At 45.0% G+C, this 24181-nt stretch overlaps 1 protein-coding gene across 1 annotated transcript in view; it reads left to right on the top strand.

Moving 5' to 3' along the window:
- Positions 1-311: 311 nt before the first annotated feature.
- The window catches only part of NUP85 (nucleoporin 85), a 56979-nt gene continuing 33109 nt past the window's right edge, over positions 312-24181 (top strand). The window contains exons 1-5 of the mRNA XM_083148035.1: positions 312-468; positions 3038-3131; positions 6437-6608; positions 18737-18807; positions 21030-21073. Coding sequence (XP_083004161.1) covers positions 436-468; positions 3038-3131; positions 6437-6608; positions 18737-18807; positions 21030-21073 — 414 coding nt within the window. The 5' untranslated portion in view covers positions 312-435. The remainder of the gene's footprint in view (positions 469-3037; positions 3132-6436; positions 6609-18736; positions 18808-21029; positions 21074-24181) is intronic.

The following is a 24181-nucleotide window of genomic DNA, read 5'->3' as shown; positions in this document are numbered from 1 at the left end:
CAGGAGTTAAAGGCTAGCGCACACATGCACAACAGCAAAGCGCCCACGGGGTAAAAAAAAAAAAAGAAGCTATTGTAACGTGATAGCAACTAGTACTATTCGCCCAGTATGCATGTTGACAGGACAGCGGATACCCCAGTTCCTATGGCTGAATATTATGTGTTGAATTACATCATTTGCACATAGCAGCGTCTCGTTCTAAACGACGGTGTGTTTAGAAGAACCGTGTTTCACTATGCTACCATTTCTTTCACCCTGCCTGACCTGTGTGCCGGCCGGCCCAGGTCAGTGGATGTAATTGCGATGGACACGGCACTGTAGGCGGCGGCGGCAGCATCAGCATGGTACAGGCAGCCGCGTGAACAGCCCCGCCCGGGGTCCTCGCTGCTGGTCTTGACAGATCACGCGGGAAAGCCGGAACAGCCAGCTTCAAACATGGAGGAGTTAGATGTAGAACCCACGGAGATGGTAAATATGATAACCTCTCTTCTCCTCACACTGCCTCCTCTCTCTCTTTTCATTGTACGACACGTCTTGTTAGTTGGCTCCTCACACCAGGCGGATTGTTGTATCTCACCTTCCGTGTGTCAGGCTAACAAATGGGTCATAACCTGCGTCTCTCATCCACACTCATTACTCCCTCCCACTCAAGATGTGTACACATGTACAGATTTTCTGTCTGATCTATCTGGTGGGAACAAAAACCTACAAATGTATGGGAGCAAATGACAATCAAAAATTTCCACCCAAATGCAGGAAAACAGACAAAAAATATATGCTTTGATAAATTTTTTATATCAGAACGATTAAACAATTTGTGTGACTGATCACTGTCTGTTTTCAAGTGTTTGGGAACAATTTTTTGATTGTCAGTTGCTCCCATACATTTCCAGGTTTTTGTTCCCACCAGATAGATCAGACAGAAAATCTGTATGTGTGTACGCAGCTTTACACTTGCAGGATTTTTGTCGGGCAGCACCCACCTTATGGAATGCCCTTCCACGCACACTAGGGTGACCAACTCATCCCTTTAATCCGGGACACATATTAATTACACAGGTTCTGTGGCAGTTTAAAACCAGGTGAAATGAAGTCTTGAGGTGTGGCAGTTTAAAACCAGGTAAAAGCCAGCCACAGAACCTGTGTAATTAATATGTGTCCCAGATTAAAGGGATGAGTTGGTCACCCTAACGCACACTAAGCCTCTCCTCTAGCCTCCAAAATGTCACGCATTTCATGAAAACTCACCTCTTCAGGCTAGCTTATCATATTCAGGAACTCCACACAACCTCCAGTAGCATTCATATCTAATTGCATCCCATCAGGACTGTCTTGTAATCTGGTGGGACTGCCATGCCATAGAATTCTATCCTTATGTATCCCTCCTATTATCCCTATAGATTGTAAGCTTGCGAGCAGGGCCCCCCTACCTCCATGTCGGTTTGCATCTACCCAGTTTGTTTAATCACTGCGGTTTCCAATTGAAAGCGCGACGGAATATGTTGTGCTATATAAGAAACTGTAAATAAATAATAAACTCTTGTGTGTTAGGCATGCAAGCAAGGAATTTAGCAACCTGTTATCCCAGTGCGGCCTGGAGTCCAGCTGAACCCAAATGTACCGGTCAGCCTGGTCAGCATTCCTCCATTCTGTATATGTTCAGCAAGTCGACATTTATAATGTTGTCCTTCAAGTGTAAAGTGTTGACCATGTTAGGTTAAGAGGGATATGTTTAGGATATGGTCACTAGGTCAACATACATTGGGTCGACCACTGAAGGTCGACGCCTGAGATATGTTGACAGGATTGGAAGGTCGACACAATCATTATGTCAACAATGACATGGTCGACATGAGTTTTTCACGTGTTTTTTATTTGTTTTTCTCTGACAGCTGCTATTTCATGCCCTACCTATGGTGGGGTGGGAGAATAAAAGTGTGTCGAGTGCAGCGAGGCACCGTGCCCAAAGCATGACGAGCGCAGCTGTACATTTTGACAGTGCTTTGGGGCACAAATGTGAAAAACTCATGTCGACCTTTACAGTTTCGATTTAATGTTTGTGATGATTTTCCAATGCATGTCGACGCAATGACCCATACTTGTATGTTTAGCCCCAGTCTTTTTTCTTCAGTGAAAAAAATGGAATGATTTTTTTCAGGCTAACCAGTTAACCCTTTGGGCCGCATTTATCAAGTAATATTTGCGGCTAAATCTCCGAAAACACCAGTTTTCGGGGGTTAGCCGCAAATATTAAGTATCCCCCGAATATTCCGCCCAGATCGCATTGTAAATGCGATCAATGATAAATGTGGTCCAAAGAAAACTCCCGTTCTCATGAGTTATCACATGGGGTAAGTATTCATACCCAGGGCAGCCATAAGGGGACGATGACTGTGGGGACTCTAGTGCCGGGCTCAGGCCCTACAATTTTTGATGGCAGCCCTGTCTGTACCTCATGTGTTATACTGACTCTGGCAGCAAAGCAATTGGCTGCAGTAGATTACCTAATTTTTTGCTTTTTGTAGGTGGAATGTTGCTCATACATTAAGGAATTTATTTACTAAGCATTAGGTTCCAAAACCTGGCTCTTCAGATCATAATTATGCCTCGTATTATAAAGTGCAATGCTTTTACTAGCAAGTCACAGGTAGTAAAATCATTGCTGGGTTTTAGAACTTGATGTCTAGTAAATAAACACCATATACCTCTTTCACATTGCTAAGCCGGGTTGGACCTGGGATCTCGCATCAAACCTGGGTCGCTCATTATACAGAGGATGACCCGGGTTTAACCCCTCTTATAACTTGGGTAATAAACTTTGGTACTTTCACGCCATAACCTGGGTACGAGGTGCAGTTTGAAAGGGGTATAAGGCTGCCACTCCTGATCTTTCCCACATAGGTCTCAGAGAAAGGGATTTATCAGTGAGTACACAATACTCAATAATTTGTGCTCTAGTTCCTATGTAATAGAGATTGGTATTAATTCAACAGTCTATTTTTATATATTAACAATTCTACCTCTTTGACTTTTGTAGACCATTCCTGGACTTGGGCAGCAAAACCGGCATATTGGATTTAACTGGGGACCAGGAGAATTACTGTTGTATGAGACTCGCTATCCAAACAAAGGTGAAAAAATCATATCCCCTATATCCATATACCAGATTCTATGCCATCCTAAGCATGTACAAGGGGAGATAGTCAGTTTTTGCATAGACTCCCATGGGGTTCTTTAAGGATGTCTACTGTTCTTGTAGTTTGGAGACATTACTTTACTTATGACTAATCATATACTTTGAATGTTCCAGTTTCTAGGATTCTTGGTTCATCCAACAAAATTGCTGCCTTTTATATCTGTAGGGGACGGCTATAATTTACTAATTATTAACATTGTTATGATAACAAGATATGTTGTTTCCCTAAGGAAGTGGTCAGATATTAGATTTGTGAGGTCATGTAACCTTTTCTGATCTACATTTTCCTTACTGCTAAATGTAACAAAGATCAAGTTGCTACCTTCTGAATAATGTTTCATTCTTTGTGACACCTCAGGGGCCACAGGCTAACGCTGGGTAGTTAGAGTGGGAGGAAGCTTTACAACACCCAAGAGGTTAAACTTCTGCCTCTCAAGCAGAGCAGGCTCCTCCCCTCCTCTACCCCACCTCCAGTCCAGGCAAGTCCGTTTTTTTGGTTCTGGCAGGAGCCACACACACCATTGAGAGGGGCTGCAATATGGAGCCTTACGTCTTCAATTTAATTTAAATTTTTACACTGACTTTGGTCAGTGACAGAGCAGCAGCACAGGAGTCTATCAGACACCAGCACTGCTGCTCTAGCACCCGGGCTCGGCAGCTGCAGCACCACGTATCGGTGTGTGACCGCTGTCATCCCCGGGCACTCGGAAGACCAACAGGAGCAGGCCGGGACACAAGTGCAGGTAATGCACACACAAGGGGCTTGTTGCGACTGAGCAGCCCAGCATTGGGCAAGAAAGATAATATAGGGTAGCTTCCCAGCGCTGGTCTATTCTTCTAGGTGATATCCTCCCATTAATTCAGGGTTTATTTCTGGGGTGTATTGCTAATAGGACCACACTGACCTTGGTGTTGGTCCCTATATGCAAAACAAGGTTTCTTTAAAACGCTCCTCAGACCAAGTCCTTCTGTCTTAAATGAAGAGGGAGGGGTAATGAACCAATATGACTGACCTGATGACTGTTCCCTATGGCGTATGGTGCGTGCACCCACGGCGACCTTTCGGGTCACCGGGTGCACGCACCCATGCCGGCAGGGGGGGGCGCGCCGGGCTGCTCCATTACCATCACCATTTGGGAACGCCCAGCGTTCCATGGGTGTATATAGTGCCTGGTTATGTCATCTAGGGGTATATTCAGTAAGACAGGGGCCCCAGCGCTGCTGTCCTGCACAGCCTGTAATGCTGGCCTATCCCCCCAGGACTATGTCCAAGACGGCTTATGCGCAAGCTGCTACAATGCGCGGGTGCCGCCCGCAGCTTCAGCCTCCTCTCAGGAGCTGGCTTGGGCAATGTCGCTTACTCAGATAATGGCGCAGCTAGTGGATAGGCTCTCATCTGCACTCAGCAGCCTGTGATGCCATCCTCATTCCTAGCTGGATTGCCCCCTCCCCCCGGTGTTGGAACCACCGTGGGTGAGTGCATTATCCGCCTCCGTTCAGGGCTTGCAATACACCTGATTCACCAATAGACCTGATAAAAATGCAGGGCAACATTCAGGGAAAGCTCTTCCTCTCAGCCCCTCCATCAGCATGACTGTGACACGGACTGGGAAGATGAACAGGAGGAACCTGTAGATGCTGATGCGGAGGACGCCTCAGGCAAAGAGGACGCCCCATCACACATTGATGTGGCGGTCATAGTTTCAGCGGTCCAAAAGGCCCTTAGTTTAGAGGACTCAGCTTGTACCACCTAAAACACCGGCCCTACATTCAAGCACCCTAAGCCAGACTCTTGCTTTGTTCCCTAAATCCGACGACTTGGTGGTTATTCTCTCGGAGGCCTGGAAGGTACCCAATATGAAGTTTACCCTGCCTAGATAGTTTACCTCCCTTTACCCCCTCCCTCAGGAGGAAAGGGCCGCTGGGAAACGGCTGCTAAGGTAGATGTGCATGAATAGCTTCTACTCTGCCCATCCTGACTGCCTCTCTCAAAGACACTACGGATCGGAAGTTGGAAAACTTCCTCAAACTCATCTACACGACTGCTAGACCTACCCTGGCATCAGCCTGGGTGGCTAAAGCCATGGTCGAATGGGGAACTACTCTCGCGGCTGACACAGCTGAGGGTGTACCAGCAGAGAACCTTCTACCTACTGTTGAGAAGGTAAATCAAGCCGCCCTTTATTTGGGGGAGACAGCACTTGATGCGGACACCCTCTCGAGTGTTGACTTCGGCAGTCGCAGCACGGCGATCCTCGTGGCTGCGCTCTTAGAAGGCGGACCCTAACTCTAAAAAACCCTTTGAAGTGATTCCCTTTCAGAGTTCCCTTCTGTTTGGGTATGAACTAGATAAAATAGTAGCTACAGTAGCAGCTTCTAAGGCAGCTTTCCTACCCTCCACTTCTACACAATGTCCCCATGTTGCCTTCCAGTCCTTTCGATTCCAGGGCAGAGGTAGGGGACATTCCTTCTCTAGACCATAAGTTCTCTAAGCCCAAGGGCAACTACTCCCTAGTTAGATCGCTTAGAAAATGCCCTGTAATCGCCTCGCATGTGGCCGCATACCATTCCTACCTCCTACCCTTTTGAATGTAAACTCTCAAAGAGGGTTCTCCCTTCTCTTGTTTTATCCTTCCTATATAGTTTTTATAACTATGCTGTTACATATACATGTAGTTATGTTTAGGAATTCTGGTTACCTTTGCAGTTTTATACTATGCCTTTCCTTCTTGTAAGCTTGCTCTTTAAAACGCTATGAAATTTTGTGGCGCCCTATAAATAAATCATGTTTTTTGTTATTTTATATTTATTTTGTTGCAGGGATTCCATGGGGTAAATTTTCTAAGATGGGTGTTCCAGAGAAGATGGGATGTCGCCCATAGTAACCAATTGAATTCTGTCTATTATCTTCTAGAAGGTGCTAAACAATAAGAACTCTCATCTTAGTACATTTGCCCCCTAATCTCCTGTTTTAACTGTCTCCTTTCTTGGAGTGAACATGTATTTATATAAAAAGTAATGTTATAAAAACAAAAATAGAATAATGTGCTGTCTTTGCATACCTGTATTGCTAAGCTAACTACAAAAATAACTGGTGGTCTACAGGCCTCAAAGCTAAAGGAGTCCTTGTTTGGGGTAATTGACCTATAGTTTTATTAACTTCCAACTTTGCCAAACAGACAAAATCTCATTTAACAAAAAAGTGAGTGTCCCTTTTCCTTTTTTCTCCTCACACTACAGGTGCTACACACATTACCACTCCTTCAGCGCTCTGTCCTTTCATGTACATTGTACGTAATGATGAAGATATCTACTCCCCGGTCCTGCGCAAACTGTTGAATGAGTCGCACAGCATATTTGTGGGCCTGCAAAAAAGCGAAGAGGAGGCCTCAAGCAAGAGCCATAAAGCACAGTATGTGAACAACTTTAAGGGAGTTGGCCAGAGGGAAATCATTAATATTGTGTGTGTGTGTGATTTATTTCGATAGATCTTTCTATATCTCACACTCACTTGTACATATATCAGCACAGGCTTAAAGCCACCTTAATCAGTTTCTTGGCCTACATGTGCAGCTCTGGGCCCTGGTGCAACAATGTGCATTCCCCCTCATACTTCTAATAGGGACAACGTGTGCCTCAGACGCAGCCACTCGGAATGGGATGTGGCCTTATAGGCAAGGGATTAAGTCACACTACTGTACCAATTCAAATTACGCTTTATAATAGTGCATTCACATAATACCACACATAGTGCTGCAAAGTTGCTTACCTTACACATTATGGGGTGATGCAATTGGTTTTCTCCCGTGTAACTGGAGTTTATGGGCGATATTGAAATGGATGTGGGAGGGTGTGATCATTTTAACAGGCGCCCAGAATAGAAATAAATTCCAATTTATTGATACATAAACACTCAATAAAAAAACAATAAAATTGCAAAGAAAAATTATTTCTTTTTTTTGTGTATAAAAATTCCTATTTCTTGAAAAACAAAACAAAGATGAGTCCTTACCCCTAAGGGTATTTGGAGCCGGCAAGGGATGGAATAGGGCAGGGATGCAGTCCGGAAGTGCACCCTGCTGTGGCCCCAAATATTTAAGCACTTTGGTAGGATCACCTAGGGTCTGTCCGTTTAGTCACTTGTGCCGACGCGTTTCGAGCCTCTAGTGCTCTTCTTCAAGGCCTTGGCACAAGTGACTAAACGGACTGACGGACAGACCCTAGGTGATCCTACCAAAAACAAAATAATTTTTCTCTGCAATTTTATTGTTTTTTTATTGAGTGTTTTTTATTGAGTGTTTATGTATCAATAAATTGGAATTTATTTCAGTTCTGGGCGCCTGTTAAAATTATCACACCCACCCACATCCAAGTATCTATTCAAGGTCTGAGGGAGACCTTAAAAAGTGATAAGTAAGAAGGCTGCCTGAGAAGGAGCGCAGGAGACCTGATACTCAAATATATCCATTCCAGATATTGAAATGGAGTTTTGTTTTGAGCACATTGCAGCCGAACCAACCTGATTTGTCTGCTTTATGGGTGTTTAATAATGCAAAAAAAGTACTGTTTTTGCACCTCTCAGGTTGCGAGCTCGAGAAGCTGTGAGCTTTATACACTTGTGGCTATTTGCACCCAAGCCGAGCATTAACTAAATTGCTCTGTCAGGTTCCCCTTAATGAGTGTAGTGCAAAAAAATCAATTGAATGGTCCACTATATTACACACATTTATCTATACACATACACACCCCTGTATAAAAAATGGGCTAAATACTACATAATAATGGTTTACATACGCATAGATTTTTTAAATGTAGTACTAGAATTGGGTAGTATATTAAAATGTAAGCAGTATATCAGGCATGTCCAAACTATGGTCCTCCAGCTGTTGTGAAACTACACATCCCAGCATGCCTTGCAATAGTTTTAGCATTCCCTAATAGCAATACTGTGGCAAGCCTTGATGGGACTTGTAGTTTCACAACAGCTGGAGGGCCTTAGTTTGGACATGCCTGCAGTATATATTCCAAGGGTGCATGTGGGATGACTGAACTGTCCATTTGTAAAAGCCGTTGTCATCATTATCGGCATGCATTTGCACCAACCCTATGAATGTATCCACTGTAATTGCTCTGTTTCATATCCTTGGCTATGTAGCATCAATGGTATGAAAATGCACATTCCTGCTGTAGAACGGACTTGCAACTCTGAATCAGTTTTAATTATTTTCAAAAACAAACTTGGATTAAATATAATGGCTTCATATCATTGGATAGTGATAGCACTGTAATTGTGCGGTTGGATTAAATTACACTTTTTAATAATAAGAATATTTTCCACTAACTATCAAGGCACGACTATAACTAACTTAAAGCTAGGTGAATAAGATTGTTATTAATTATAAAATGCAATGTCATACTAGATATTAGTGAACCCTATTTTTGTTGATCAAGGCTTAGGGCAGTATTCAATGTAGAAAATTCTCTGTGCATGGCGAGAGATTTTTTCTCTCGCCATGCACTCGCCGTGTTCCGGAGCCTCCTGCTCCCACTATTCAACGTATTTAAGACTCGCCGCCACTCGCGGCGAGTCTTAACCCCTGCAGCGGACGAGCATCCGCGGCAGGGAGCTGACAGGGAGCCGTGGGACGGTGGCATCCAGGGAGATTAAAGTCTCCCTGGATGCCCCAGAACATATGTGGAGGGTAGGGGGCCCCCCCGGGACCCAGGCAGCACAGGCTGCCCCCCCCCTATAGCCAGCGGGGGACCCAGTATTCACTGCACCCGAACGTGCATCGGGTGCAGTGAATATATGAATATCTAATGAGCGGCTCGAGCGCTCCGGCCCCCTGCTGGCTGCACTGTGTTAAAAAAAAAATATATATATATTTTTTTTAATTAAATATATATTCATGTGCTATAAGCACATGAATAAAAATAACATGCCCCTTCACAGAAAAAAAAACCTGATTTTTTTTACACCAAAATTAAAAAAAAAACCCTTTTAGATTAAAAGTTCACATTCCAGCTCTCCATCAAAAGATGGAGAATTTCTACACGGAGAGAGACGGCGAAAATCACTTAGAAAGACGGCGAATATTTCACATTGAATAGGGTGGTTCACTTTTGGAGAGCAAAATGCTCCGTCCAGGGCGAAAAAAGCAAAAATTCTCCATAAAACACAGATAATTTTTCTCATTGAATACTGCCCTTAATTTGAAGGTGAAAACATCAGAAATGAGTTGCTTATTGGAAGTCCCTTTAACCACCTAAAAATAGTGAATGCATCAGTATTTTATTTTATGTTGAATTTCTTTTACACTACGGTACTTGTGAGTTATCCGGGCTGCCGATTTTGTCCTTAAGTTTAGTTAACTTAAGGACACCCGACCGATGCGATGCCCGCGATTTAGCCCCAAATCGGGGGCATCGCGTCGGTCGTGGCCGTTATAAGGGGCCGCGACGCGATGCCCGCGATTTCCCATAGACAGTAATGTTAAAAGACACGATGGACCCGATTTCCGACCCGATTTCCCATAGACAGTAATGTTAAAAGACGCGATGGACCCGATTTCCCATAGACAACAATGTTAAAATAAAATGACAATGTGAAATTGGCCAATATGGGCATTTCACATTGGATATGTTTTTAAAAAAAATGTTTCATGGCCCCCACCACCGTTAACGCCACCCCGCTATTGACGCCAACCCGAAGCGTGGCGAGCGCAGCGAGCCCGCGAGGGGCGGCGGTACGTGTCCTCCGACCTTTTCATACCCCTACTATCCACTAGGGCGTGGAGTGAGAATAGAATAGTGTGGCGAGCGCAGCGGATACCTTCACAGGTATCCGCGTGCCCTTGCGGGCTTCACAGGTGTCCGCGTCCCCTCGCGGGGCTCGCTGCGCTCGCCACGCTTCGCTCGCCACACTATTCTATTCTCATTCCACGCCCTAGTGGATAGTAGGGGTATGAAAAGGGTTTCGGGTTGGTGTCAATAGCGGGGTGGCGTTAACGGTGGTGGGGGGCCATGAAACATTTTTTTTTTTAAAACATATCCAATGTGAAATGCCCATATTGGCCAATTTCACATTGTCATTTTATTTTAACATTGTTGTCTATGGGAAATCGGGTCCATCGCGTCTTTTAACATTACTGTCTATGGGAAATCGGGTCGGAAATCGGGTCCATCGTGTCTTTTAACATTACTGTCTATGGGAAATCGCGGGCATCGCGTCGCGGCCCCTTATAACGGCCACGACCAACGCGATGCCCACGATTTCGGGCACGATGAAAAAATCGGCAGCCCGGATAACTCACAAGTACCTACACTACAGTACTTATTCTTTATTTTACTTCCTTCTGTGCTGGAATTCTTTTTGAAATCAAGGTTATCACAGAGGCATATTTTGAGAACTTCCTCCCCGTAGTAGCTGCAACTTTAACACAACTTTTAGCATAGTATTTTGGTTCTTTGGTGCTTTTTCATTTTGTTATTACAGCTTTTTAACCTCTTGCCTGTCACTGTTGCATCTTTTGTGACCACACCAAACAGTAGATGAGCCAAGGAGGTGGGGCCTGGAATTGTAATAGGGTACCACACACAGGGCAGGACAGAAGGTGAAGAGCACAGGCAGACAACCCTCCCTTCCACCACAGGGACTGAGTGTAGACTAAAGAGCGATCTCATCTGAATAGGGGAATCACACAATATTATCCATGCCTCATACCACTGTGTCAGCTGAAAATATGTTTGAATATGGGACTTAGTAACATCTGGTAAAGAGTATATATAGCGTTACCAAATGGTAACAAATGTTTTAACCTGCACCTCTTTGTGATAGTCCATGTTCAAGTCCATTTTGAATAAAGAGCTTTTCCCTAAAAAGGAAAGGGAGGGCACTGGGCAGGAGGCCCGTGCGTTGTCATCGCCCACAGAGATAGACAATGCATTTACTGCATGCACTGTCTATCCCTCTAGATCGCAGTGTTTTGCCTAGCAAACAGTGGTCAGCACAGATCGCGCAGTACACACAAAGCGATCTGAGCTTAAGCGCCTCAGTCAGCATGGAGGGGGACTTCGCTCCATGTGTAGGGGGATTTACCCCCCTAGATAAATGCACACAGCATTATGTTATTAATCTATGCACTTTGGAAAAAGTTTGGGTGGCTGGGTTGTGGATGGGCCCAGTTGGCCCCACCAATGATGCATGGATAGTGCTGGTCATGAAAATGTGTGTATATGTGTGTGTATGTATATATGTATGTATATGTATATATATAGAGAGAGAGAGAGAGAGAGAGAGAGAGAGAGAGAGAGAGAGAGAGAGAGAGAGAGAGAGAGAGAGAGAGAGAGAGAGAGAGATATAGAGAGATATATAGAGAGAGAGAGATATAGAGAGAGAGAGAGAGATATAGAGAGAGAGAGAGAGATATATAGAGAGATATATATATATATATATATATATATATATAGAGAGATATATATATAGAGAGATATATATATATATATAGAGATATATATATATATATATATATATAGAGATATATAGGGAGACTGTGGTGGCACTCCGTGATGTCACCACTGTACGTGGTGGGTACAACAAATTCCGGTGCCCTCCTAAGCGAGCGTGCAGGGACGCTCTGTACAAACAATGCAGTGGGGGGGGGGGCGGCACTCAGAAAAAACGACAGGAGACGGCAGCTCTTGTGACCGACGTTTCAAAAGCCCTTGGGCTTTTTTTATCAAGGTGCTGTAAAGGTGAGAACAGATTACAAGTGATACAGTGCTTACCTAAGTAGTGTTGAGCTCCGTCCGTGGAGCCTGCACGCACCGGCAGGAGGGGAGACGCTGAAGGATGACGTCACACCACCATCGAGGACGCGCAGGGCGCACGGAGGGGGGCTTGCCTCTGTGAACCAATGAAAACATAGCGGCAATGAATATAAACAAAGTGTATAACAAAAAACATACTACGAGTATCCTGAATGAAAGAAGGGATACATGGGTGTAAAGTAAAACAGTAAACTCATTGCGGCATCTTGGATATTAAGTGAAAAACTACAGTAAAAGATAAAACATATTAATGAAAACGTTAAAAAGCGATTTGCATACCAGCCTGTGTGACTAATAAGGCAGGTTATCAAGGTTCTCTAGGAAAAGACTTTAGTCTAAGAGAGACAAAACTTTATAAATGGCATAAACATAATGTTCATGATTGGTCAACCTGTGTCGACACAACACTGTCGATGTCTAGCCAATATGTGCATGGAGTGGACATATGAGAATACTCATAAGAAGCAGCTGAGACCAAGATTCTCATTGAGCCCTCTGGGGGCCAGGGTGCCCAGTGTATAGATCCATCTACACTCTTTTTGGAGCAAAGTGAGGGATCTGTTTCCCCCTCTTGGGAGTGGTGGCACATGATCGATGATTTTGTACCGTAGTGAGGTGACAGAATGCCGTGCCTCACTGAAGTGACGGGCCACTGGTTGTTCACTTTTACCTGTAGCAATTGCAGCTTTAATGGCTGACCTATGCGCAGCAGCGCGCTCTTTAAATTGGCGGTCAGTTTTGCCGACATAATGTCGGCCGCATGGGCAACTGATTAAATAGATGACATATTTAGACGTACATCCAAGCCTATGTCTGATCTTATACTGCTTTCCTGTATAGGGATGATGAAAGCTATCCCCTGGCAACAAATGGCTGCATGTGGCACAGCCACAACAACGGTAGCATCCCAATTTGGGTTTGCTGAGGAAAGTGGGGGGCATGGCTGGGGGGTACTGGATGTTATTGTGGACCAGAAGGTCTTTTAGATTTTTACGTTTTCATTAATATGTTTTATCTTTTACTGTAGTTTTTCACTTAATATCCAAGATTACGCAATGAGTTTACTGTTTTACTTTACACCCATGTATCCCTTCTTTCATTCAGGATACTCGTAGTATGTTTTTTGTTATACACTTTGTTTATATTCATTGCCGCTATGTTTTCATTGGTTCACAGTGGGAGCCCCCCTCCGTGCGCCCTGCGCGTCCTCGATGGTGGTGTGACGTCATCCTTCAGCGTCTCCCCTCCTGCCGGTGCGTGCAGGCTCCACGGACGGAGCTCAACACTACTTAGGTAAGCACTGTATCACTTGTAATCTGTTCTCACCTTTACAGCACCTTGATAAAAAAAGCCCAAGGGCTTTTGAAACGTCGGTCACAAGAGCTGCCGTCTCCTGTCGTTTTTTCTGAGTGCCGCCCCCCCCACTGCATTGTTTATATATATATATATATATATATATATATATATATATATATATATATATATGTATATGTGTGTGTGTATATATACCAACAATCGTGTTATTTTGGCGCCTCACAAATATAGGTGATTATTCCTTATTTTATTTTCTTATTCACAGATCCATGTACACAAATTTACTTTTTATACTTAAAACATTTATCAGTCAGTCCAGGAAGAAGGCTATGTGTGCTATCAATATCGATATAAATGTAACCAGAAGGACAATAAGTGAAATGCGCAGTATACGTAATCTTTCCTTAACTTGCGTACCCTTTAACCTAGCTACGTGCGAACAAAGCGTAGCGCAACGTAGCGGACCTTTTCTGTGTATTGTACACGCTGGATCAATACCAGTAATTGAGTATCCCTTCGCAGTACTTAGTACCTAAACTGCGAATACCTTTATAGGACAATGTCCGTAATAAACCTTTATCGCCAGATGCGAATGAGAGTCGAGACAAAGATGTAACTCAAAGTGAAGAGATTGAATCTCCTAATAATGTATTAGTCCCTAGCGGACAACAGGGGGTTACAGAAAGAAGAAATACAGTTTAACACGTGATACAATTCCTTAACAATACTAAATACAATTCAAACACTACTAGGGGAAAGAAACAGGTACAGAATACAATCAGCCAATAAACAATAAAAGAAAGCACAAGGAATGCAACCGTTTACCGTCTCATCAAATATGCGCAGCGCAGTCCGGTCGGAGATCGCTATGTTCAAATAGAACTTCAATGGTCAAGGGTGAAGGGATAGATGCAGTGCCGAAGTGACCGAGCCAGCTCAGGGATAGCTATATTTATAGGGTCCAAGAAGGGGGGTCAAAGGCCGCTACAATTGGTCAAGGGTTCAAATGTCCAGTCCTCAGTGATTGGAGCAAAGTATTACACTTGATTTGGATTGGTGCAGGGGGAGTGTACTTTGGTGTTCTTTGTGTGTTGGCATCGTCGTCGGGGTCGTAAAAAGAAACAAGAACCGGTTATAACTTGATTCCTTTGTCTCACACAGTCCTAACAGAAATAGTACATGGAATATGGATTTTGTATGTAATTATCGGACCTTATGAGTTGCGAAGTTGCGCATGAGAAATGGAACATAACGATACTAAAAATTATACAGACATAATTGTGCACGCCGAAGGAATACCCAGTATCCAGTCTCCTCCGGCAGGAGTCGAGCGTTTACAGTCTGAAGACGCGACCACGGGTACAGGCACTGTTCTCGCGAGAACAGAAACCCGGAAGTCGCGTCACACAGACCAACGGGGAATCGCCACACACGTACGGACAGTGGACGCTGCGGCTGCAGCAGTCCCAGTACAGAGGAGCGAACCGCGCCACCACACACCCCATCGCCTCCGGGTCCTATCACCACCAACCCCCACAATCGGTCAGGACTGACCAGGGGTCAGCAGGATCCGAAATCAGAGGCTAGACGGTAAGGAGCAGTGCAGCGGGACGCCGCACACTGCTCACACCTGACAATTGACTTGAAACACAGTAACAGCATCACTGTGTGGAACATCAGAAACACACAGGACACTGAGGGACATAAGCCAGTGGGCTTATGGTAGAAAGGGGTCTGTTGATCCCCCGATCCCCGAAAGGGTCCTCACGTGTCCAAGTGTACACCCAGACTTTGCCCCATTACCCCCACCAAGTCACCCAATTCACATTATTCACCATTTATTTACTGTGTTATATATTTTAAATAAACAGAATTTACATTTAAATCATTGGGACATTTACCTCATTTCCAGCAGACACACACACACATAGGAGCAGCGCTTAAGCCCACCCATCGTCTTCTCTATAATTGTGCATTGCTGATTAACCTATGTGTGGTGCACTAAACCTTTAATTAACTATATTTTATTTTGTGTAAGTATGGTATTATGAATTTATGTGTATTAGTATGGCTGCGATTATGGTCCACTTCGCTACACAGACTCGGGTATAATACTTTATTTGCGCAACTCTGTGAACCAAAATGGCGGCCATACTATCCTAAAATGGCGTGTGTGCAACTCGACTTTAACAGTGCCGAAACAGTCCGTTGACTGCTGTTACTGGATGGGTGAATATGTATACCCCATGATTATTGAACTGTGATACAAACCAAACTGGTTGTGATGACCGCTTATTGGTCCATACATTAAATGGTTACCTAGTGGCTATCAACGAGGTGTGCTGCCTGGTATATGTCTAAACATGGATATATAAAACATATGAAATTTCTTCAGGATTTCTGCACCCGCCAATAATGACTCCCAATGAGTGCGATTCAACAAAGTTTTTTCTCTCTCTCTCTCTCTCTCTCTCTATCTATCTATCTATCTATCTATATATATATATATATATATATATATATATACCAACAATCGTGTTATATCGGCGCCTCACAAATATAGGTGATTATTCCTTATTTTATTTTCTTATTCACAGATCTGTGTACACAAATTTACTTTTTATACTTAAAACATTTATTCAAAATATATAAGAAGAAGCAGGGTTTTCAGATCAATTTCTTTTTCATGGGTACAGATTTCTTAGGACTTGTGGTCAAAACATATGTCCGCGTTTCGTCTCTTTATGAGACTTCATCAGGGGTACTAAAGCTTAATGATCTTTGATAGACTTTATAAGGTATTCTATTTATAGAATTATGCAAGTTTCCTTTAGTTTGCTGCAGGATATAGTGGATGTCTACTTCTGTGGTGAAATTTTCACCTACAGATGAATCTTGTCTCGTTGTTGCTGGCGAACCGCCAGCAAAACGGCGCCTCTATCTGACTGAGACGCGCGTGCTTCCCCCACGCACGCGCGTCTCCCACGCACGCGCGTCTCCCACGCACGCGCGTCTCAGTATCTGGGTGGCGAGGCGGACGTAATACTGTCCGCCTCCCGCTCGAGGGGGCTGGGGGGGACCCGAGGCACTGCGGGGGGGGGGTGTGCGGTCGCCCGGTGTGGGCACCGGGCGACCGAGGGCAGCACTGTCGGAAGGGGACGCGAGCGCACCTCGTGCGTGCGCGTCCCCTTCCGGCATACAGATGGCGGCGGGGCAGGGGATGGCGATGGCTACGCCATCGCCATCCCCTGCAAAGATGAATCCCGCTACATCTGTACTTAGATGGATTCCTGTATTTATCAGATTTGCAGCCAAAATTGAAAGTTTTTAACTTCTTTGGGAATTCTTCTTAAACATTGAAGTTCTATGTAGTAATTATCCTCATTTGTGGGTTTAACAGGAATAATTTGGCTGATATAGCTCCATGGTTATTGAAATCCAAAAGGAACAAGGGTTGAATGTCATATAGAATGGGACTTTAATTGGTCCTCAATGCTGTAATATATTCCTTGTCCTTTAGACAATTAATCCAAGATAAGAGAATGACTGCTCCTGGTCAGTGCATGTGTGCTCATCAGAGCCCAAGATGCAAGACAGCACGAGGGGGATGGGTGGGTGCGGTGTTGGGTACGGGGTAACTGCAGGTTGAGGAGGTCTGGGTTGGGGGGTGCCGTGGGTGGGAGCATTAGTACCATGGGTGGGGGTAATTGGCAGGTGGGGGAGAGTGTCTGGTGTGGGTGTGCTGTGGGTAGTAGAGTTGCAGGTGCGTGGGAGATGTGGTTGGGGTCTTGGCTTGCTGTGGATGGGGGAGAGCCCGGTGTGACGTTGGGTGTGGGGGGGGGGGCCAGGCGCACATACAGCAGTTGTCCCATAAGATAATACATGTTAGTATGGGGGTGTGCTGTGGATGGTGGCTGTGCGAGTGCAGTAGGGTTGAAGGTGAGGGTGCATTGGGTGGGTGAGTGTCAGGTGCAAGGGATGGATGGTTGGGTGAATGTGTTTGGGGTTGGTGTGTGTGGGGGGGGAGTGACTGTTTTAAGGCTACTGGTGGTGTTTGTGTTGCAGGGGTGGGCAGTGTGTGTGGTGTTGTTTTGGTTAGGTGCTTTTGGGGATGGAGGGGCGGGTGCAGTGGTGGTTCAGTTGGGTGGGGGATGGGTGTGTATGGGTTTGTGGGGGCCGTAGGAGAGGGGGTAGTGGGGTGTACGTGGTTGACGGTCGGGGTGTGGGTGTGCTGTGAAGGGGGTGGGGCGTGGGTGGTGGAAGGCCGGGCTTGGATGTGCTGCGGGTGGTGGAGGGAGTGTGTGGTGGTGGTGGTGTTGTGTGGGGTGGATTAGGGTCAGGTGGGTGGATACTGTGGCTGTACAGGTGGTTGTTGTGGATAGTGTGTAGTGTTTAGGTGGGGGGGTGCATGGGTTGAGTGAGGGACAGTTGCGGTGCTAGTGGGGGTGTGGTAGCTGCGGTGGTGGTGTTTGTGCGTGGATACTGTGGATGGGGGATGGGCGGGTGCACATCCAGCAGTGCACAGGCAGAAAGAAGATAATATATGTTGGTTTGGAGGTATATGGTGGTAAGCTGTGGAAGGTGGGGGTGCAGCTGCTGTGGTGTTGAAAGTGAGGGTGCATTAGGTGGGTGAGGGTCAGCTGCCAGTGTTGGATGGTGGGGTGATGGTGTTTGGGGGAGTAAGATCAAGAGGGCTGCTCCCCGGAGTTACCTCTAAAGCCCCGTGCACACGGGGGAGATATATTGCTCAGCAATATATTGATGAGCAATATATTGCTCAGCAATATATTGATGAGCAATATATTGCTCAGCAATATATTGCTCAGCAATATTTTGATGAGCAATATATTGCTAGCAATACATTGCTGAGCAATATATTGCTGAGCAGTATATGGCCCAGTGTCTCCTTTTCATCAGCGACCAGAGATGGTTTTTAAGTTAATGAACCAAAACCATGGAACAGCTTGGACATAATTACTTAAGATCGTTGTAGAGCACTCAGTTATTACATCCAAAAGGGTAGGACTTGGGGGCAGAAGTTACCAAATGCGAACCTCAAGGCACCCCTGCCCAACAGTCCAGGGTTTAAGTATATTCAAATATATAACAAGTGACTTAATACCTCAGATAATTTAACTTTCTGCGCTGAGCCATGGGTATACATAAAGTACTCGACTGCTTGGGTTCCTTGAGGACACCATTTAAGAAACTCTGGCTTGGAGCATTCCCAGAAAATGTGTATGAATCTAATTGTTGCCCCCTTACATCTCTGACAGATTTCAGAGACACCAGGAAACATTTTATTTAGTAGATCAGTGCATTCTCTACTGGGGATTTTTTTTTTTTTTTGCATGTTTTCCAGCTGCCGTTGACGTTATGTATGTTTACATTTTACAGGCTGGTCCGAGTCAGTAAAAAGTATCGTTCCGTTTTGCAGGCCTGCATGGAGGAGATGAACTCGCTGGCTGGTAAGTGCAGCAGTATCACCGCTCTGCTATAATCTTGTTTTAAGATTACTAACTTGAAGCTTTACAATATATCACTTTTTTAGTGATTTAAATGCAACACATCATAAGTTCATTGTAACTGTTGTTTACAATAATTTGTAACCATTTCACATTCACCATATCTATGGTCATTGAGCTACCTTGGGGTGTAGAGGGAGCTGTCCTGGAGTAGGCACTTCTGTAAACTACTACCACTTTCAGACCGTAAACCCGGGTCCATCCGTGCTGCGGCCTGGGTCAGACATCTTTTTGACACCTTTTGCACTGCACTTCAACCCGGGTTTTTCTCAGGTTGGCCGCTTTTACACTGGACACAAGTCGGCACAGCAAAACCTATGGGTGTCATTAAAAGTGGACTTTTTTCAGGCTCACAAACATGTCACAAAGGAAACAAAAGTGAGGGGCTGAGAGGAATACCTATATTTGCGCAGGGGGTAGATCCTCTATTTTAGCTATGTTTTTGTAAACCACAGCATCTTTTACTGTTCCTGTCATTTGTATGCGCATTTCTTCCTCTACACTTATATTCAGCAATTCCCCGACCTTCTCATCTGACCATGGACATGGCTGTGCTACTAGCGGAATGCTGCCTCAGATGTGTGCTCTGCAGTGTTCTGCTTGTTTTTACGGGCTCTGGCCGCTGACCTTATTAATGGAAAAAGAGGAATTCTTAAAATAGCTGCGTTTGATGAATGTAGTGTTGAATAACCTGGGTAGGAAGCTTTCAGACTGCACGCCAACCAGGGTTGCTTAACTCGGGAATTTTCACAGTGGTGCTTTCACACTGCACCTCGACCCGGGTTGGAGACACAAGGACACAGCATTAACCCAGGTCCAGAGTGCGGTCTGTAAGCGGTATAAACTTGTTTGATGTTGTGTCCTCCCCTTCTACATGCTCATCACATGTATTAGGTTTGCCCAGGGCTATCTAATACCCCTTTTACACCAAAATCCCTGGTCGGACCCTGGTCTTTGAACACAGGAGTTTTCAGGGTTGGACCCAGCTTCATACCCCATTTACACAGCACTGTGACCCAGGTCGGACCCAGGTCTGCGTGGTTTACACTGAACCTGGGTCAGCACTGCTTTTCCCTATGGATGACATTAAAAATGTCCATTTTAGGACTGATTAACTGCCATCCAACTTTCCCTCAATGCTTTAAAATAAAAATTAAAAGATATGACAAGGTAGCATTGAAAAATGTTGGTTTGTTTATTTAGTAAAATATTTTTCAAAAAGTTTTATTCAGTGCTCAAGCATACACAGCGGTATAAAAGTGCAACATCACCCATGTGCTCTCCCCAGCCTCTTCCCCTGCAGCAGCAGACTGAAACTCCCATGTGCTCCCCCCCCCCCCCCCCCCCAAAAAAAAAAGAATATAAATGATACTGCATCCAATTATGATTTCTGTGTGCACTGCCGTATCCTTCCTGGCTGCTGTCTTTTGCCACTGCAGCGCAATGTGGAAAGGCGTCCAGCATTTCTGGTATGCTTTCAGCACTACCCGGATGTCCCAACCTGGGTTGGGACCATTTACACCGCACACGACCCAGGTCCAACCAGTGTTCAACCCTGGTCTGGACCTGGGTAGGAGACCAGTGTTACTGGACCTGGGTTGGCCCCTTTTACACCAACGATGACCTGGGTCCGACCTGGGTCCAACCTGGGTTATTCCTTGGTGTAAAAGGGGTATTATTAGCCCCAAAATGCCAGCGCATGCAGCGACTTATTTTGGATTTGTTGGGTCTACCTCTGGATTTCTTTAGCTGAATAGCGGGGCTGCTTTTGGTGATTTTGCTTTGCCTGCCTGAGGCAGGTGAGACAATTCCCTTATAATCTGCGATGCAATGTCCTATAAGCAGTTATGCAATGGTTTATTAGTGCTAATTAGATAGGCCCTGGGGAGCCTATTATCAGCGATTGTGGGTAATAGGATATGGGCCATGATATCCTTAAACTTAATAGAGCTCTGTGGTTGGGTGAAAACACACAGTTTTCTTTGAATGTGTGTGTTTTCGCAGCAAAATGCCTGTCACAATGGATGGTCTGAGGGAAGGATCATAATGAACAAGAATAATGTCCTGTGACGCTGCCACCCTATTCTATTGCCTTCTACCACCAGAGATGCACACATGTATAACTTATACCAGACTTTCAAAAACATTTTATTTTTGTCTTTTAGTTCCCATACGAGATCCAGCTCAAAGTGCCAAGAGGTCTGAGCAGGTAGGTAAATGTTTTCAATGTAGGATTTTTCGGTACTTGTGTATTATCATGGTGCCCATTGCATCGCATACCACTAAATAAGGTATGCAATGGCATGCGATTTTCGCGTCAAAACGGAAAAATGTACAATTAAATATCGTATCGCATGCCAGCAAATGGCATGCGATGCGATCGCATGCGATTTTTAATTGTACAAGCACCCTGATGGGTGCATACAATGTTAAATGCCCCCCCATTGTCAACGCGACCCCCACTATGAACGCCAACCCGAAGCGTAGCGAGTGGCCACGGTGGTACGCGTCCTCCGACCTTTTTCATACCCCCACTATCCACGTCGGCATGGAGTTGATTTTAGATAGTGTGGCGAGTCCGAAGCGTGGCGAGCGCACGTGGAATACGAGCCCGAAGCGTGGCGAGGGGACGCGGAATACATGTGAAGTCATCCGCATCCCCTCGCGGGTCTCGCTGCGCTCACCACACTATCTATAATCAACTCCACACGACATGGATAGTGGGGTTATGAAGAGGTCGGAGGACGCGTACCGCCACCTCTCGCGGGCTCGCTGCGTTCGCCACGCTTCGGGTTGGCGTTCATAGTGGGGGGTGCATTTAACATTGAAAGCACCCATCAGGGTGCTTGTACAATTAAAAATCGCATTGCATCGCATGCGATGTACTAAGATGAACATTGTGAACAAAGAATTGTCACCATTGAGAAAATGGTCAGTTATCTCTTAGTAAGGAATTGTCGTAGGGTATCACATGCTTTTGGAACGAGATGCAATGGGATCTAGTTCAAAATGCACAGAGCACATCGCACGTATGTGGGCACCTTAAGTCTTCCCATAGGAACAGCTAAGGCTAGTAAACAGTATACAGGACTTTGAGAATTGGCCTGTTAGAGTACAACCAATGTTTGCTGTGAATGGATGAGCCGACACTAGATAACCTTTTGTGTGATCAGAAGAAAATAATTATAAGCCACATTTCCTAACCATTTCTACAGGCATTTACATAGAATCAGTGAAAAGTTTAAGGATTTGTGCATTAACAGGGTCACAGCACCTGTTAACCCTAGTTATCTGTGATTTTTCTTGTGTTTGTTCAAGTGTTGCCGGCTGGTTCGGTTGTTTCTGAAATCTCTTCATATGCATCTGTGGGTGAATATATTCAGGCTCAATATTCCATCATCAATGCCATGAAGCAGGAACATTTTCACAAGTATATAAAAGACCTCTATTTCCACATCCCAAACATGAGGGACCTCACAGCCTCCAACACTTTAGGTGGAAAAATATGATTGCATTACCAAACAGCCATTTCCCATCTGATTATACCAATTTCCATGTCCTTTTATGTGTAGAAACCAAATATACCATCAGACATTCGATATCACATAGAGTTTAGGAGTAAGTATTTAGGAGCCAATTTATGAAGCTAAATTTGTGGCTATTTCGCTGAAAACACCTGTTTTTTGGGGGGTTTAGCCACAAACCTTAGCTATCACCTAGATATATGAAGGAGGGAGATACCTGCTACAATCCCTCCATTCCCGCCTGCAAAAGCTGGATTCCAAGTTGCTTGCTCCCTCCTGTTCCAGCTCCCAGCCAGTATGTGGTTAAACAAAGCTAAAAAAAAAACATTTGCGGAAACTGCTTAAGGATGAAATATTTAATGTTAAATTGACGAGAATTGAGTCTGCTGCTTGGTTCTTCAAGGCTGCTGTGCGCAAATACTACGTGCCCATCGTGAAATAACTAATGGACAATTATAAGAATATGGGTTGCAGACTGTTACTAACAATTAACTTTCTACATTCCCATTTAGGACTTTTCCCTGACTACTTAAGTAGTAGTAAATAATAAACAGGCACATTCTCACCAACTCATTCTGCTTGCATAGAGCTGCTTACAGTGCTGTGGTTACCGACTGTAAGGAAGGCAAGTTAGGGCTAGGTTGTCTCTGCACCCCACTAGACCCCACCAGGGCTCTTATTGGTAATGAGGCACTATTACAAGTAGTGGCCATTTCCTGGTGGTTAAGCCAGATGGGCTCTTACCTTATCCCTTGGCAAGTCCTTTGTTCAAGAATACCCACCACTGGACGATCTCCTTCTCTCTCCTCCTCGCCTGACGCACTGGGAGGCCATTTTAGACACATTGCCTGCCTCAGCTGCATGGAGAGAGACACATGAACTCCTGCCTCCTTGTAAACCTCTCTCCAGGCAGATTATACATCAGTGATAATAATACAAATTTCTTCAAGATGAGCGCCTATACTGTTAAATTAATAACAAGCTGCTGGAGAGAATCCTCAGAGACCATCCACCTCTGAAAGATAACATATAGGACATACAAAGATTTTTGGATAAACCCAGCGCTTAGATGAATATTGATTGTAGGTGATCCAATAAGCTGCACCCTTAAGGCACCAAATTTACTTATTAATTCACCCACGCATTCTCATAACAGTTTCTTTAAATCCTCTTAGTTCCAACTGGACGTCTCATAAGAGAGAGACTTAGGTACTTGTTTCCTAGCACGGCGCCTGCGATTTTAATTGTATCCATCGGGTCCTCAAAAATCGCGTCCATCGCATGCAACCAAGTCGCATGCGATTTTTAAATTGGAACCAATGTAAAATGGTCCCTGAGACCCGATTTTACATTGGCCCCAATGTTAAATGGCCCCCAGACCCCAATTTTTATTGTTTCCCAACCCTGATGGGTCAAATGCCCCCCCCCCCCCCCCATTGTTAACGCCACCCCTCCGACCTTTTCATACCCCCACTATCCACGTCGGCGTGGAGTTGATTTTATATAGTGTGGCGAGCCCGAAGAGCGGCCGCGCCTTACTTCACAGGTATTACGCGTCCCCTCGCGGGGCTCGCTGCGCTCGCCACACTATATAAAATCAACTCCACGCCGACGTGGATAGTGGGGGTATGAAAAGGTCGGAGGACGCGTACCGCCGCTCCTCGCGGGCTCGCCACGCTTCGGGTTGGTGTTCACAATGGGGGGCGGGGGGCATTTCACATGTAAAATACCCATAAGGGTGGGTATACAATGAAAAATTGGGTCCATTGGCCCATTTAACATTGTTCCCTATG

The sequence above is a fragment of the Crinia signifera genome, chromosome 6 (assembly GCF_055691185.1).
Source record: "Crinia signifera chromosome 6, ASM5569118v1, whole genome shotgun sequence".
NCBI lineage: Eukaryota > Metazoa > Chordata > Amphibia > Anura > Myobatrachidae > Crinia > Crinia signifera.
Note: the sequence above shows the minus strand (reverse complement) of the source record. Positions and strands in the feature narration are given on the sequence as shown.